This window comes from Alligator sinensis, unplaced genomic scaffold (genome assembly GCF_000455745.1).
Source record: "Alligator sinensis unplaced genomic scaffold, ASM45574v1 scaffold574_1, whole genome shotgun sequence".
NCBI classification, from domain to species: Eukaryota; Metazoa; Chordata; order Crocodylia; family Alligatoridae; genus Alligator; species Alligator sinensis.
Window position 1 is genome coordinate 902,076 of NW_005842106.1, and position 17,971 is coordinate 920,046.

General features: G+C 43.9%; 1 protein-coding gene across 2 annotated transcripts in view; it reads left to right on the plus strand.

Moving 5' to 3' along the window:
• LOC102385029 (ADP-ribosylation factor-like protein 8A) overlaps positions 1–17,971 on the plus strand; it is a 32,917-nt gene that overhangs the window by 547 nt on the left and 14,399 nt on the right. Inside the window, exons 1-2 of one of the 2 annotated variants that reach the window (XM_025205169.1) lie at positions 404–622; positions 7,631–7,711. In XM_025205169.1, coding sequence (XP_025060954.1) covers positions 542–622; positions 7,631–7,711 — 162 coding nt within the window. In that variant the 5' untranslated portion in view covers positions 404–541. Of the gene's footprint in view, positions 1–403; positions 623–7,630; positions 7,712–17,971 lie in introns of those variants that run through there. The other variant, XM_025205170.1, reaches the window with a different exon arrangement.

Below are 17,971 nucleotides of genomic sequence, written 5' to 3' on the forward strand. Positions count from 1 at the left end.
AGCTACAGCCGCGCTGCCGGGGCGGGGCGGGGCTGGGCGGGGGGCGCTGCCCAGTCCTGCACTGCACTGCGCTGCACACGCACGTGCCCGCGCTGCCCGCCTGGTCCTGCTGCCCCGCGGGCTGGGGCTGGCCGGGCATGAGGGGAGCGGTTGGGTCGGGAGAGGCCCAGTTGGATCGGGAAGGGGATGGGCCTGTTTGTCCCCCTTTCAAATCACGTGAGCCCAGCCCAGCGAGTTCCTCGTTAGCCTCCTTCAGGCGGGGAGGCTACAGGAAAAGGGGACAAACGTAGTGCAGAAAGCCGGGGTGGGAGTGCTGGTCATTGGTTCAAAACAAGAGATAGGAGGGCTGCTTGGGGAGGACATGGGCCTTAACCAGCAGCACCCTTGCCCACAGGGTTGGCCTCCAGGGGCCTGGGCGATCCTAGCTCTGGCGCTGTGGGGTGGTAGGGTAGCAGCGGTTTAATCCCTGTGTGTTATTTGCCCTGCCTCTGAAAGCTGGGGATCTTGACGTGTACATCCAGCAGTGGGACAACCAGCTTCCATGCGGTTACTGCTCCTGCTCACTCTGCTGCTGCTGAGAAGTGCCCCAAAGGGGCTTTCATTTGGGAGACCGCGTGGGAGGGTGAGTGGCGGCAGCATTAACCGCCCAGGTGCTGGCTGCACAGCACGGTGGTCCTGGAGGCCTCAGGAGTTAGCTTCTACCACTCATCTTCACGCAGAATTTCTGGCCCCACCAGCCGTGGTTTGGCCACTCACAGGCTACATGTGGCCAGTGGGCTGCCATTTGGACATCCCTTGTGTAGATCATGCCACTCTTTTCACTGCAGCTCTCTGGTGACTCTCCGTCCATCTAATTAAACTTTAGTCCTCTTTCTGTGATAGCTCTCCCTGCACATATGTCTGATTTAGTCTTTTGGTGACTTCCTCTCCTTTGCTCTTCACATGACGGTGACCTTTCACTATTTCTGCTTAGCATGACATTTTTCCATGCTGTCCCTATGGTTGAATTGGTATGGTACCTTTCACTTTCTAGTTTTCCCTGCCATCGTTCTCGTTCCTAGAGATTTGCCTCCTTGATGCTTACTGAATATCCTTATACATTTACACAATTCATCATTCCTTTTGACTTCTCTGTGCAACCCCTCTTCTCCATTTTGCCTGTTACTTTTTACTGCTACTTTATATTAGAGCATTGTCAACCAAAGAACTAGATGCTTCCAGGCATGCTTGAAGGCTGTCTGTACCTTGAAAAAACTAGGATTTTAAGAAGACAAAAACCAGAGAAAGCGTGGGGAAAGCAGTTCAACATGTAAGCAAAGTGACTGAAATGATGATAGAAACACATCTATGGCCTCACAATAGCTAGCTTTAGTTTATAGTGCAAGAGCAAAGGTGGGTAAAGGGAGTGTGTTGTGAGTTTGTGGGAGGAAGGAAGAGGAGAGAGATGGAACAAAGGAGAGCAGCATGGAGGGCAGGGAACAGGAGGCGGCAGTGGAAACATCATGAGAAGGAACTACAAATCAACAAGAGAAAATGTATGAAGTTCAAATGGAAAAGGCAGTGGGCCAAAACAACAGGTATCTAGGTGTTGCTGATGACCTGGGTCTTACCACCAGTGCTGTCAGCCTAGCTCAGTTCAGGAAAATGGCTCTCAATGGCTTACTCAAAGCTGTGGGAGGAGAGTGATTGCCATTTGCAAGATTTGTAAAAATTGAAGTCTTGCTGTAAGAGGAAAGGAAGAGGTATAATACTTTACCAAGGCCTGGCTGATCCAGTAGTAGTGTGTTTATGGTGCTGGGTACAGGGATCAGCAGAAACTTCAAGCCTACTACTCTAAAATAGAGAAGAACAAGTTAGTGGAAGGGCTGCTACTTTTAGGTTTTCAGTTGTTTTTCCATTAGGAAATGTCCCACTCGTGTATTACTGCTGCAGCTTAACTAGTGGTAACAACTTTGGAAGGAAGCAGGCAGGACTTTCAGCTAGGGTGTACCGATAAAGATTTTCTTGGCCAGTATCAATAGCCGATTATTAACTAGTCATATCAGCTGATACCGATCCTATAGCTGACTTACAGAAATGCAGCTGGGCAGTGTGGAGAGCAGCACCCTGCAGGTAAGTCTGTGGAGGGGAAGGGGCTTGGGGGAGGTACAGGGCATGAGGGGGACAGATCAAGCTGGGGGAGGGAGTGGGGCAGGGGCTGTGTCTGGGGGCACTGCCCAGCCAGAGTGGTGAATGGGAGCCTGGGACTGGGCGGGGAGCAGGATGGAGCTGTGGGCGGCTCATCCAGGGGGCATGGGGAGTGGCTCCCTGCTGCTGTGCGCACTCCCTTGGGGAGGCAGGTGTCCCCCTGAATTTGTGCGCAGAACAGATGGGGGCTGCTTGCTGGGGGCTTGGGGCCAGGGGTGGTGCTAGCTTCTTCTCAGTTGTGGGGGCTGGGCCTGGAGAGGGTGGGAGTGGGGTGGGTTCAGCTGTGTGGAATGGGTGGTGGTGGCCATGCTGGGAGGGATGGCTTCAGGGGAGCTAAGGCAAATTCTGGGATGACAAAACCTACTCTAGCACTGGCCTTTCATAGATTTCATAGATATCAGGGCTGGAAGGGACCTCGGAAGATCATCGAGTCCAGCCCCCCGCCCAAAGGGCAGGAAGTCAGCTGGGGTCATAGGATCCCAGCAAGATAAGCATCCAGTTTCATCTTGAAGGTGTTCATTGAAGGCGCTTGAACCACCTCCGGTGGCAGGCTGTTCCAGACCTTGGGGGCTCGGACAGTAAAGAAGTTCTTCCTTATGTCCAGCCTGAAACGATCTTGAAGTAGTTTGTGACCATTCGACCTCGTCATCCCTTGGGGCGCTCTGGTGAACAAACGTTCCCCCAGATGCTGGTGGTCACCCTTGATAAACTTGTAGGTGGCCATCAGATCACCCCTGAGCCTGCGCTTTTTCAGGCTAAAGAGCCCCAGGGCTCTCAGCCTGTCATCATAGGGTCTGTTTCCCTGACCTCTGATCATGCGCATGGCTCTTCTCTGGACTCTCTCAAGCTTCTCCACATCCTTTTTGAATTGTGGAGCCCAAAACTGGACACAGTACTCCAGCTGCGGCCTCACTAAGGCCGAGTACAGGGGGAGAATGACGTCCCGGGATTTGCTTGAGAAGCATCTATGGAGGCAAGCCAGCGTTTTGGTCGCTTTACTAGCCGCCGCATCGCATTGCAGGCTCATGTTCATCTTGTGGTCAAAGATGACCCCCAAGTCTCTTTCTTCCATAGTGCTAGCCAACATAGCACTGCTGAGCCTATAAGGATGCTGAGGGTTTTTCTTCCCAAGGTGGAGAACCTTGCATTTATCGGCATTGAACACCATCAGATTCTCATCCGCCCACTTGCTGAGCCTGTCCAGGTCAGCCTGGATAACCTGCCTGTCTTCTGGTGTGGATGCTTTGCCCCAAAGTTTGGTGTCATCGGCGAACTTGGCCAGTCCGCTTCTGACTCCAGTGTCCACATCATTAATGAAGATGTTGAACAGTATGGGTCCAAGGACAGAGCCTTGGGGGACCCCACTGGTCACAGGACACCACGATGAGTGACTTCCATCGATTACTACCCTCTGGGTCCGACCCCGGAGCCAATTTCCCAGCCAGTGGATCGTGGAGGACCCAAGGCGACAATTGGCCAGTTTCTCCAAGAGGCGATCATGGGACACCAGATCGAAGGCTTTTTTGAAGTCAAGATATATGACATCAATCTCTTCTCCCTTGTCCAGGTGATAGGTCACCTGGTCGTAGAAGGAAATGAGATTGGTCAAGCAAGACCTACCCGCAACAAACCCGTGCTGGCTATCCCTTAAGATGTTGGCGTCGGCCAGTCCATTAAGGATGGCCTCTTTAATAAACTTTTCTAAGATCTTCCCCGGGATAGAAGTCAGGCTGATGGGCCTATAGTTAGCCGGATCCACTTTCCTCCCTTTCTTGAAGATAGGCACCACATTGGCCTTCTTCCAGTCTTCGGGCACTACACCAGAGCGCCAAGAGTTTTCAAAGATCCGTGCTAGAGGCTGGGCTATGATGCTCGCCAGCTCCTTGAGTACCCTGGGGTGAAGATTGTCAGGGCCAGCTGACTTGAAGGTATCCAGCTTCTCAAGATGTTCCTTCAGAAAGTCAGCATTAATGGAGGGCAGGGGATCACCCTCACCCGGACTTCCCGGCCCTGTAGCGGGCATGGGCGTCCCATGGGACTGATGAAAGACTGATAGGGCATTTTGCTGTGCAGTCTTTCCCTTGGGAGCCCCATGCTGTGGGGTGGGCAGGGGGCATGTGGCCAGCATGGGACTCCTGAGGGAAAGGCAGCAGAGGGGAGTGTCCTGAGCAGGAGTGGCATTGGGAAGGGGGGCTTGAGAGGGCTACAACTATCCCAAATTTTGCCTTAGCACCCCCATAGCCACCCTTCTCAGTGCTGCTGCTGCCTGCCCCACTCAGTTGAGCCCAGCCCCCGCAGGGGGAAGAGGCTGGAGCCACTTCTCCACATGAGACTGGCCTTGAGCCTGCAGCGGGCAGCCCACATCTGCCCCGTGCACAAATCCAGGGAGGGCACATGACCCCCCCCCCCCCCCAATCCTCCCCTGAGGGGTGGGCAGCCATGGGGAGCTGCGCCCCCTGGATGAGCTGCCTGCGGCTCCAACCTGCTTCCCACCCCTGGCCCCGGGGTCCCATTCGCTGCCTTGGTTGGGCAGTACTCCCAGCCCCTGCACCACTCCCTCCCACACCTTGGGGGGCCTCAATCTGCCCCCCTCCCCACAACGCCCCTTCCCCTCCACAGACTTACCTGCAGGGTGCTGCTCTCCATGCTCTCCAGCTGCATTTCTGGCTACATGCGTGCTGCAGCTGTGTACTTGCATGCTGTGTCTGGGGACTCTGGCCAGAAGGCATATTATATTTATCGGTGACATTATTGGCTACAGTGGCTAAAAAAGGCCAATAAGGTTAATTTTCCTTTTATTGGTGCCAATCCGATATGTGACCAATATATCAGTATGCTTCTATTTTCAGCTCTTTGTCCTCATGTTATTTAATTCAACTCGGAGCATGATTAGGCAACAAATGCAACCTACAGCTTTCCCCCCCCCTCCCCCCATTGCTATCAGCACCTGAGATGAGTTAGTGAATAATAATGTGCTTCTGCCACTAGGCAGTGGCTTAAGAAGGAGGTTATCGGAGGCTGGTTCTTTACAGTGTTTTCTGACATAGGGTTGGGCACAGGCTGCAGCCATGGCAAAGCTCCTTTATTGTGCTCTTCAAGTTTGAGATAAGATGTCATGATAATCATCAGAGAAGGATTGTTTTGAGTCCAGTTCTCAGATAAATAATTCAGGATAAAGTAATACACAGACTAAGGAAGGGGGAGGAGGGGGAGAAAATAAACCATTGTGACAAAGGAATGAGAATCTTAAATGCAAATTCTGATGGACCATAAAAAATCATGATAAGCAGTTGTTCAGTTTGTGGTAGAATCAAGAGGTCCGAAGTCAGGATCAGGGTCCCATGGTACTATGTACTCCACAAACACACTTTTGGAAAGACTACTCTGAAGAGTTTGGTTAAGATTGTCCTGTTTCAACAGTGTAAATGCAGACTAATTCCACCATCTTTAATGGAATTATTTTGGATTTCAGTCAGCATAGTAAAGCAGGATATCCTATTGTTAATAGTAATAGTGACTGGTAATAATAACACTGGTGTTTACAGACATTGAAAATGTTAATTTCAAAACTCATATATTTTCAGAATGTTGTTTAAGTTTGTATTGAAATATAATAGAATAAGAGTATATGACTCTACCTCTTAAATATCTGTAAGTGCAAGATACAAATCGTGTAGGACTTTCCAAGCAAGCAGGATCTGTTTTATCAACTCTTTTTTCTTCATTTCAAGGTTGCTGATAGCCCTGTACAAATGCTGTGATCTGAACATTTTTCTTGACCTCCAAAAGATAGCTTAGTCACTTTGTCCTCCTCCTCCATTATTTTTCAGCTAGAAAGTTCCATGTTGTGTGTGGACAATAGAACTGTAAAGTAATGTTGTCTAGCTTGTCATTAATTCCTTTTAATCATAATCAAAAGGTCTCAGAAAGATAAGACAGCAGATTTATAAAGGAGACACTAGCTCTTTGAGGACTCCAAGAGACCTCCAAATGCCAAAGTAGTTATATATCATAAAAAAGCCATATCTTTCTATCTAACATGATATCTAGATTTAATAAAAATAGAAAAAATATTTTATTTGGGTTTATTCAGATAATATATTTATAGTAAAAGCTCCATTAACTGGCACCTTACAAGCCGGCATGTTCTATTAACTGGCATGCTCTGGCTTGTAAGGTAAAGTGAAACTGGAAGTGCCCACCATGACACTTCCGGTTTCTGCAAGCCCCAACGGCAGGCTGCACGGGGCCCACCTCCCTGTCCCTTGGGGCCGCGGGAGGGTTAGTGATGCTGCAGGAGGGACAGCAGGAGAAGCGGCAGCTCGAACAGGCAAAAATGCCTGTTCGGGCCTCTCAATTAACCGGCCTATTTTATTATCCCCCCTTCCCCACCCCCATTTCCCGTGGGTGCCAGGTAACAAAGCTTTTACTGTAATAGGTTCCTGATGTATCTGTCAAGTTTTTCCAAGATTCCAGTGTTGAACAATAAATAATATCACTGGTTTCTAGCTTCCAAATATGTGTGCAGCATAAAAATAAATATTGAACAAATGAGTCCAGTGCCTGCATCATACATTGAAACTAACTAGATGCCTGAATCGGCTCAATTTCAGACTTTTGCTATTTCTGCTAGGCATGTGGTTCTGTAAAGGAGCACAAGTACGTTTCTGTTTAGTAATGTTTTTTCCTCTACTGTTGGAGATATTTAGGAGACAAATGAAAATGCACCCTGCTACTCAAGAAACATGTCTACACTGCAGCAATGGTGTGAGTGCCCAGCCCAAGCTGTTTCTTAGGTCAGCCCACTAAGCCAATCAAACTGCCATGTTCCCAGTATGGCAGTGCTGTGGTGAAGATGCTCTGTGGCTGTTTTCAAGCCCTCAGTCATTGGCATACTTGAGAATGGCTGCTGGGGTTGACTCCAGGATATCGTCATCAGTGTATTTCTAGGAGTGTTCAAGGGGCAGTTGTGGATCAGGTATGCCAGTGCCATGATGAGCTTGGTGTGCTACTGCCATGGTATAGGCAGATGTATCCAAGATGACAGTGCCATCTGCAGTGCTTCCTATGCCAGTACCCTGTCACCTTTGTTACTGTTGGGGCTGAATTGCTGGCAGCAGTGGTGAGGAACTTTGGGGAAAAGTCCTGGTGTTGGCAAGTTCTCTTCTAGTTTCCAGTGCTGCTCCCAGATTTGCTGCAAGACTTGAATTAAACTTTATGCAAGGGTCCCCGGCTCTGCTGGCGATGAGTCCTGCCAATCCAAGGAAGAAAAGGCAGGACACACAAACTGAAGCACAGCTTCTTATGTAGCCAGAGAGTTAGTTAATGAATGTATTGGTTCTTATAAAGAATGAACATGTTCAGTTCTCAAAGTGAAATATTGCTGATGGTAACAATTAATTATTACTTGCATTAATTAGAACATTTTTTGTTTCCCTTTTAGTCAGGGCAGTTTACAGAAGATATGATCCCTACAGTAGGCTTCAATATGAGAAAAATAACAAAAGGAAATGTTACTATAAAGGTAAGTGAGCATGCCTGAACTATGATAAATAGAAAATAACTAGTAAAACAACATTTTTAGCTTGAAATGCAAGTGTGAGGAAACTAGCTGCATTTAGCATACTTGATCAGTCTTCCTTTTCTTGTGTGAAAGAATGGAGTATTCCCTTTTTGAATATGTGGCTTAGTCAGTCAGTCAAATAATCAATAAAATATGTTCAGTTGTATCAGGGAGGGCCCATATAACAAGTACCGTGTTGTTAATGAAACAGACTATGCAAAACTTAGTCTACTTTAAAAAAATGTATTTTCTATGGTTGTCCTTGCATCTTTCTGCCAATGTCTGTGGTATTTCAATCACTTTTTAAGTCATGTACGTTTCCACAACTTACTTCTGCTGTTCCCTTGGTGTGTGAAAGATGGAAGAGATTTATTTGGCAATACATGAAGTGAAACCAACTATGCAAAATGTTATCAAATGGGCAAAATGAGCTTAAAGATGGTGTGTTTTTCTCTAATCTCTTATCATGCCTTAAAACAGCAATTAGGGAAAAAATAAAAAGTTCCTTAAGTATTTAGTGTTCCCTTTTATATTACTTAGCTCAAAATATGATGACTTATTTTCTTTTAGGAACATATTTTGTTTTTACAAGAGGCAAGGTTTTTTTGGGATATCTTTTCTTGGATCAACGGCATAGAATTGTTGGACAAGTTTTTAGGCATCAAGGCTGCTTGCAGAAATAATAATAAAAAAAAATCCCCCAAATACCAGAGGAAGCAGCACATTACTTTGACTCGGCTCTGCAGTATTTGTATAGATCAGATGCTTCAGTGGGGCTTTTTAGAGCCTTTATCTAAAGCAGAGTCAATCAGCTATTGAATAAAAGTGTGAAAAAAAAGCTCCACTAATGCACTCGATCTACGCAGACTTTGGGCAAGCCGGATTCAACTAACGTGCTGCCTTTTTTGGGCATGTGCTGGACTTGGCGCAGGTGCATACCAAGTTTAAAGTAAAGCACTAGTTTTTTGTTTGTTTTAATGTCTGCAAGCAGCTCAAGTGTCTTTCCTAATTTGATTTACGTTTTTATCGCATGATTTAACTTACTACTAAGATGTATGTTACACCAAAACTTCCCCTTTGAGCACCTTCAAGGGGGAGAAATTAAAAAATATTGGGATGGACTGAGAGACTATATTTCTTTTTTCTTACATGTCAGTCAGTCTTAACTTTCTATTCAAATTAAATCAGTATCCAGTGTATTCAAATCAGTGGCATAACTAGGTGGGGAGAACCAGAGCAACAGCTGACTTAGGGAGGAAGTGGGGTGCAAAAATAGCTGCACCGCAGTTGGCACTGCTACGTGCTTGGTGGCTGCCCACGACACACGGGACCTGTTTACATCACTAATTCAAATGATTGTTCATCTGAAAATGTAAGCAGTTAACTTCTACCTCTTATTTTCCTTGAATCTGTCCTTTATGTTTACCTCCATTCTTCTTCCTTCAGTTCTGGGGATTTTTGTTCTAAGGTTTGGATTTTGATTTATGGGGTACCCACTTCAGAGTTTGCTTGCACAAGAAAGATTTTGAGGGGGATAAATGAAGTTTTAATGAATTTAAACAGTGATGGTTGTTATATTGGTAGAACCCTCCTTCATGTATGAATGATCTTATGCCAATGTAAGAGTACCTCTTTTAAGAGCTCTTCCCCTGTCATTTGAGATTGCTTTTCAGCTAAACCCCAAAACAAGGCAAAAATAAGAGCTTTCATATGGTAGAGTTACTCTGATTTACCTATACTGGTATAACTATTAACATTTTTCCATGCAGAGAAGACATTAAACTTTGTGCTTTGATGCTGTAGCTATTGTATCTCTTTTTGAGTTGCGTTATAAATTATTTATATAATTATATATTAGGGTGCCTAGCCAATTCCATTATAAAAGATTCTTGCCCCCTTTTTTGAGAGAGGTGTTTGCAGGAAGTCTTTGAAAACTGGTAGAGTGGAAAAGTCTTCAGGCTACCAAGGTGCTTTTTTTTGTCCCATGAAATTATGTTCAAATTTGCCTGAGATAAAAACTTAAACAACATCATTTCCCTTTGTGACTTGTGTTACTTGGGAAACTATTATTAGTATGTCCAGATAACATACAAACTTAAAATTTCAGAGAAGTCCACATCAAGTAGCAGCAGCTTTCAGCAATAGGAAATATGAGATCTCTGATTACCAGTATAATTTTTGTTCAAAGACTTTGTGTATGTACTTTATCATAATGTATTTAATGATATATCACCTTTTTCTAGCATAGGACCTATGCTTCATTCATTTTTTCAAGATGGATGAAGCAAGGAGTATATTAAAGTTGCACAGGCAACTGGAAATCTGGTATTTCCTGCATGTCAAGTGTACGATTTTGAAACTTAAAAAACTTTTCTTCAGCCTAGGTTTATTTTATATAATACAACTAACACAAAAGGCACCCTCAAAGGATGAGACAAATTTTAATGCACTCCATGCTACAAGATAGGGAAATGCCTTCCTGGAGTAAAACCTTGAACAATCACCACTTTCTGTCATAATATTTAAAATATCTGAGTAATATTAACTACTATAACTTTTAAATAAAATATTTGTATTAAAATATACTCCAATAAAGAGTGTGTATTATGGGGAATTATAGAATATCAACTCTTGCCAAATGCTAGAGAAGAAAATATCATATCTTGAATCTCTCTGCAGACACTGGGAGTAGTCCAGGAATAATTTCTTCCCAAGTCTCCTAGACTTTTCATGTGTTCCTCACAGTTGGGCTAGAGACTGGTTAGACTGTTTATAACTCTGTGTATGAACATGTGAGATGCTTTAATTGAACAGTATTTCCCCAGAAATCAGGTTTTTTTCCAATACCGTTGTGCACTCTGCTTGTACCATTATGTTTCCGAGCACGTCTTCCTAATAATGTGCTGCCAAACAGTATGAGGCATATATGTGATAACTGGTGGCCACTTGCACAGGTGGTATCAGATGTCAGATAAACGTAGTCACTGTGAACCATGACTTTCTGGTGTGTTAGTAAAGATTAGCATTATTTGGAGCATCGAGCAGTGTAACAACAAGATAGAGGCATCTAAGGTCTAATACAACACGGCCTGCAACAGTTGCCTTTCTGGCTCGTATTGGGTAATCTGGAAAATGTGTCAATTCTGTGGTGAGCTGGACCTATTCTTCCAACGGAGAGTATAAAGCTTCCTTTCAATGCGCTGGAGAGGGACAAAGAGGAACAGGAAGTGCGTACCAGCTCGATGACCCTGATGAAGAAGCCAGCTGGAAGATCCCCCCCACCAAACACCGCCTGATGTATTTTTGTGAAGTCAGGGTCCAGACACAGCAAAAGAAATGGCAACTAAGCTGTTTGGCAAGAAAAGAAATGGTGGACAAGAGACCTCTTCTCTGTACAAGTTATGCAGCTGTTCATTGTAAATATGTAGTGGGAAGACTAATTATTCTAAGCTTCTTGTGAGAGTTAGTGTTAGTAGCAGTAAATTTATAACCTTACATCACGGTGCAAGTTAACTTCTTTCCTTCCTTGGCCTTCCCTGCCTACAACGCAAGAAGCAGCTGCCAAGCTTTTCTTCATTTTCAGTTGGCTCAGTTGCCCTAGCATGAGCACCATTCTTGCTGATGCCCACCCTTTGGCAACTTGAGTTGTTCCCAATGATGACAAAATTGCCCAGATCAATATGCACAGGAGTTGGTTATGTCAAGTGACTCAACTCAAAATGAAGAACAACAAGAAAAAATTGCTGAATAGAAACTGCAAAAGACAAATTCTGATTAAGAGATTTTTTTTGCAAGAAACTTTATAAGGTCAAAATATTTTCATTGCATGCAACAGGCAGCATGCCAGATCATACCATCTCAGTAGTCCCAATTCATCATTTTTGTTCTATACACAAATAGTTTTAGGCATTGTGAGAACCAAAGGCATTTAGGGTGAACTTGTTAGGCCTTTAGGCTGACTGGCTGATGTCTGTGCAAGTCCACAAAGATTTAAAACCCAGGATGTTTATTGAAAGAAATATGATGTGGGTCTGCTGTATAAATTAAACAAAAATAAAATCAAGAAAATGTTATTAAAGCTTTGCTACTGTTAAGCCTCAGCTAAATTGAAAATAATGAAATAGCTTTCAAATCAAAATCAAATCCACCAGTTAGCTTCCATATTGGGTTGGAATTAAATGTTCTAATTAATGAAATAATCAGATTAATATAATCAATAGTCAATCTGAGGAGGTAGTAGTTTGAAGCCAATAATTTTATCCAAGTGAATCAAATATGTAATTTAGAGCTGGATAAATAAGTAATACTGAAACCAAATTATTTAAACAATTTTTAAACCGTGACCTCCAAGTCAAAACTTCCTCCTTTATGTTTAGTATTTTTCATGGCCAACATATTCCTCCTCCTTTGCTCCCACAAACAGAGAAGTTTCAAAAGAAGCTTTGAAAGAACACTGTGATAATGGAAGTTGGCAACTTATTAAGCAATCACCAGATGATTCTCTCAAATGCTGAGCACAACATGCATTGAATGAGTATCCTTTTGAGACTGTGTAAACCTGTCACGTTCCCTTTGTGGACTTTATAAGTGCTCAGATCCACACATACATACACAAATATACATGCTTGAGGAAAGTGTTAAGGCTTTTGGATGAAAATGTAAAATCAGATGATATAATTCATTTTGCAAACACGACTATTTAGTAATCTTTATTTTAGAATCAAGCCATACATCAGCTTATCTCTGAAAAGGTTCTGAATAGAGAGAGGTTATTTTTTAAAACTTCACAAGAAAATAAAACAAAGAAAATACAGTTGATAAAGTCTGTAATTCCATTTATAATATTTCTTTTACAACATCTATTAGTAAAGTGACTGAGGCCATGACTTTTGGTTGGATGAAATGAACTGCCTCTTCGGTTTGTCAGTTTTGCTGACAAAAAAACAATACTTTTTTGAAGAGATCTATTGGCGAGACTAACATTATTTTTCCCACGCTGTCCATGGTTGTATCCTAGAACATTACATAAAGCAGAAGCTTCATCCTTGCAATCATATCTGAGACCAAGGCAAAGCTGCTTCTCCCCACAGAAACTCACATTTCTCCCTTCAGGGAAGCTGATTCTGCAATATTATCTCTGTGAATAACTCTTATAGAAACTTACTGACCTTCCCCCCTACTCATCCCTGTGAAATTGCCTCTTCCCTTGCAAGCAATTTCTCCAAAGAGGGCTTCAGTGCATGGATTATATTTGCTTTCAGTAAACAACCTCTGTTAGTCTGGTTACACTAATCACCAGCGGCCTCTGCCTTTTCCCTCTGCTTTCATAGATCACATTTTAACAAAAATCTATCGGTCCCAATTACATCTCTAAATGCTATCTGTTAAGTATTATAATAGCATACCCTCCTAGGCCTTGGAGGTTAGCACTTTGGAAGTGAAAACTAAGCAGCAGTTGTTGCTCTTTTAGTATTTTATGAACTATGGCTCACTGGTAATTTCCTTTTCATCGTAGTGGTTATGGCAGATGTGGACTTCTAGTAGTGTGGAATAACAGATGTAATGGCTAGTGGTGAAATGCTAATGGAACTGGAAAAAATTAAAGTAAGGAAGACATTCTTAGCGCATTGCAGTGGCATGGCTAGAAACTCATTGGATATTACTGTTCAGTAAATGAAAACTATATTGGAGGTAAAAGGCAGGCTCAGGCAAGAGGGAAGGGAAGTGAAGTGAAGTAGAGGACAGATGTTTCTGTCAGTGGATGAGAACTCAAGAAAATGCTGTTGCTTAAGTTGAAACAACGGGCTTATATTAACCGCCTGATAAGACAGTGTGAATCAGAACACTGCTGTGAACTGTCTAGCTCCACCATAATTACCACCATGCATGAGAAGGGGGCCGGGAAATCTGGAATGCCCATGAGATGCACATGGAGTTGTAAAGTAGTATTTCTGCTGCTGCTGCTGTTGTAAATGTGTTATCTTGGTTTACTGTCACAGCTGGTCTGTGTGTTCATTAGTGTATAATAAAGTATAATCTGGGAGAAAAATCGATGCAATTAGCACATCAATCATACTGCTTCTTTAATATCAATAACATCAGCTCAGTGTTCCATAAATTCCCTTTCATAACTAATAGAAATCATGAATTAACCATGAGGAGAAGGAAAGCTTCAAACTATCAAAAGTACATCATTCCTAACAATATTTTATTAAATATTAATTTTTGAAAAAATATCATTGATTTCACTGATCCATTCTGAATCCTTCATTGTGTGTGTGTGTCCCCATGCCCACAGGGTAATTCTAATTTTAGCAACACACTGACAACAGGCTGTTAGTCATGATAAAAGTGGGGGGACATGGAGAAATATTCATCTTTCTCTGCTAAATGCAGATAGTACTTTTGCTTCCTGTCTCTCTCGTCTGAGCAACACACGTTCTCTGTCATAGCACTGGTTTGATGATTTCTTGATTTGCCTAAAAGGTTAGTCTCCTCTTATTCCCAGCATCAGGGAAGCCATTCCCAGGTTCCAAAATGCTGCACTGCAGACTAGTTGCTCTCAACAACCTGCCTCTCCCTGGTTCTCTGAGTAGATCGACTAAAATTAAGGAAGATTTACAGTTTTACAAACCCACATTTTCGACGGGTTTGGTTGGCGAGTTTTGTGTGGTCATGTATAGTGATTTAGCTAACTTTTAATGCTGTAGGAGCATACAAATGTTAAATCATAATAGCAGATGCACCCTCCCAAGCATGTACTCTGCTCCCCTTTTAAAGTGGTTAAAAGTTATATTTGCCCATAGCCAAGCTCTCGCGGCTTTTCATTCTCTCTCCCGCTCGCTGTTCTGGACTAAGTGAGGTGGATTAGAGGTCCGTAAGATTCGCCCTCAAAAGGAAAAGGTTTTTTGACTTGCTAAATAGTTCCCTCATTAGGTGTTTGGACAATATGGGAACTTGCAAATATGTAGGGGAACCGGGGATATGTATGAAAATAGAGTACAGGGCATTGGAGAAGAATAACCAGTAGAACTGGAGGCTGATGTGTTGCTTGCTTTGATATTTGGTTGAGGCCAGTTATTTTGGACAGCATGAATGTTGGCCTGTAGCAACTTTGAGACACTTCTGTCAAATTGAGGATTTTATTGACTAATCTGTATCTTAAGCTCAGAGGCATGGCAAGGCAGTGCCAGTTGCTTGTGGTGTGGTCAGCCAACAGCTGCACCAGTGGTTGTTTTTGCACCTTCAGTCTTATGAGGAGGTTTGGGCAGACAGGTGATGGTTGGGGAGTTGGGTCCTTGAGTTTTGGGGTGTTGGAGAATCCTCTTTGTTGCTCTGAGCCCTTGGGATACAGCAGGATATAAAACTAATAAATGGTTGGACAGATGGATAAATAAATAAATAAATAGGAAGTCGGTGTCTGGCTGCTATCCCAGTTGCTCCTCCTTAGTTATGCTGTTCCTTATGCTGCAGTTTTGGCTGGAACAAAGCTGCTGCTGTGGGTTTGATGTCGGGCTGAAGTTCTGGCTGTCACCAGCAGGGGCCGCCACTCCCCTGCATGTGCTGCTGCCTATGCTGCCGCCTATGCATGAACCCAGAAACCTGCTGGGAACCTGGAGGAACTGGGAAGCCAACTTGGGAGCACCAGGCAGCTCCCAGCAGCCCTTCTCAATCCCATTTAGTGCTGTGCAGGGATGGAGGGGCAGGAGGTGGAAGGGATCTCACGATGGTAACTTTCCATGCCCCATGGAGGCAGTTGGAGCTCCTGTTAAACCTGTGAGGACTCCAGCCACAGGGGTCAGGTGCGGGCCCCTCCATCCTCTCAGCTGCACTGTGGATGACTTAAATTAGTTTAGCTTTGTGGATTCCCAGGCCGCTGCATTGGTCACTAAACCCAGCGGGGAGCTAGGCTTAGCTAGGGTTTCATTTATATCTTTGTTGCTACTGAGCTCCTGTGATGGAGGGGGGCTGAGTTGAGGCAGTGTTGGCAAGGAAGGGGAGAAAGCTGGGCACAGGCTGTGCTCGGTTTTCTGAGTGGAGGAGTAGGATGTGCTAATGGGCTGGGGAAAGAGGAGGATGTGGGTTCGGGGCCCACTTGGGAGATGGTGAAGGCAGAGGGTTGCCAGACTCTGCCCAGAAGATGGGGAGAATGAGAGAAGATAATGGCCATTAGATGAAGACGGCTTCGGGCGAAAGGCCTAAATGAGGGGCTTGTGGTCAGAGTCAGAGGAGAAGTGTTGGAGTGTCTTATTCATCAACCTGGTATAAGTGAAAGGAGGTCCTTCAGGTTGTGCGTGTGCTGAGGTGCACCAGGGAGGACTCCCCTCCTTGGAAGTTCAGAAAGCAAGGGGAGCTTATGAACAATGAGGGGATTCTTGGTCTAGTTAATGATTTTTGAGCTCACGGGGCAGACAGTACCGGACCAGATGGTGGATGTAATAAGAGGAAGTACGTTTAAAAGAGGGTGGATGAAGTGGAGAAGGGCAGTAATGGTGCCCAGGAGCTCCTCCATCTTTTTCCTAATTCCTACTCCAGGTAGCAAGGACATTTGTGGGGGAGCAGCCAAAATCTTGGCCCTGGGCACATGAGATAAAATCCCATTTCACTTTACATGCTCAAATGGCAATTTGCCATCCACTTAACTGCAATTTTAGGCACTTTCTCACAGTTTGTGATTCGACTCCTGGCACAGTGTGGACTACTGCCGTACAGTAGGTTGCGGAAGCGTTAATGTGCTAACATAAGTCTAAGGGTCCATATTGCCCATGGAGAAGGATTGTGAATTTGAGCAAGTGCCTACAACCACAGTTACACAGCTGAAATATTGCCATTTGGGCCTGTACAGTGAGATAGGATTCTGCCCTTAGTCTGGGGCAGTTTGTGTGTGTGTGGGAGGGTATGGTATTTGGGGGAAGAGTGAATTTAATTGATGGAAGAGGGGGACAGGGGAAGGTATTTAGGGAAGCAGAACTGAATTGGCAGAAGAGGGGAGCATAGACTGGATGAAATTCAGAGAACAGCTGAATAGACGTTCACTCTCGATCATTTCTAGCTTCTTTACCCTGCTCAACTAAGGTGTAGATGGGGATGCATAAAGTAAATAAATCCTTGTGTCAGCCCCACTGGTGGAAGTCAGAAAGCACAGAGAAGACCACAGGACTGGTTGTGAGAGGCGTATATGGGTACAGTTGCAGGAGCTACTCAAGAGAATACAAGCTGGTGTGGTAAGAACTCTCTTCTTGCAACCTGCTTTAATGTATCCCACTGCTCCATCTCTCCTTGTCTCTCACTGCTATTAAATAAATGACCATAGACAAATTAATAGTTGTTATGTTGGTTACTAATCTGTAGTTATGAGTTAACAGCAGTATAGTCCCCCAGATCCACACTGAACTTACTTCATGCATGTGGAGTGTACTGTGATATTCCTGGGCTTGCAGTGCTTTAGGAATAGCTTAATTGAGCCATGACACATGTAGATATGCTTGGTCACCCAGAAACATAGTGCGAGTAGAGGCACCATTAACCATTAATGTTTCCTAGTAGGAACTTTTTTCTTTACTGTGAAAAGTCCAGCTCTTGAAAATTCTGGTGTGCCCTATTTTCTGGCCACCTTATATACATGTTAGTGAAGATCCCCAATACCCATTTCTGTTAAAGTGTTCCTGGACAGTTTTCAGTTTCTGTACTTTTGAGACTCAGGCCTTAGGTGTGTTTTCACTTGAACATTAGAGAGGAATGTTATGATTTTATTTAATTATAGTATGCTACATAAAGAATTGGTATGCAGATATGTGCATAAAAATATCTCTCATTTCTCAGAGGTAGCTGACACAAAATATCTAATTGTAAAAGTGTCAAAAATACAGCTTTATCTGCATACACAAATGACAGCTGTTTTCTTCAAAGGGCCAGGAATTTCAAAGAGTATCTTGTTCTGTGATGTATTGCCTGGAGGAAATGTAGTCATGTGAATTTTTTTTTAGTGTATACTCAGTTAGAAGAGGAAGCCATACTGACATTTGCAAAATATCAGAGGATAGAAAGATAGGAAGTACCCTTCACAGAACTTTTGCATGTAGTGGGGTATGTATCTTCCAAAGCAGGTCATTTGTAATATGCAATAATGCTTCTCTTATTAAATATCCCACATGGAGGCATTTTTTTGGGAAATGTGCTGTTTTCTCATGTGATAAATTAATTTAGTGTCCCCGGCTCTCC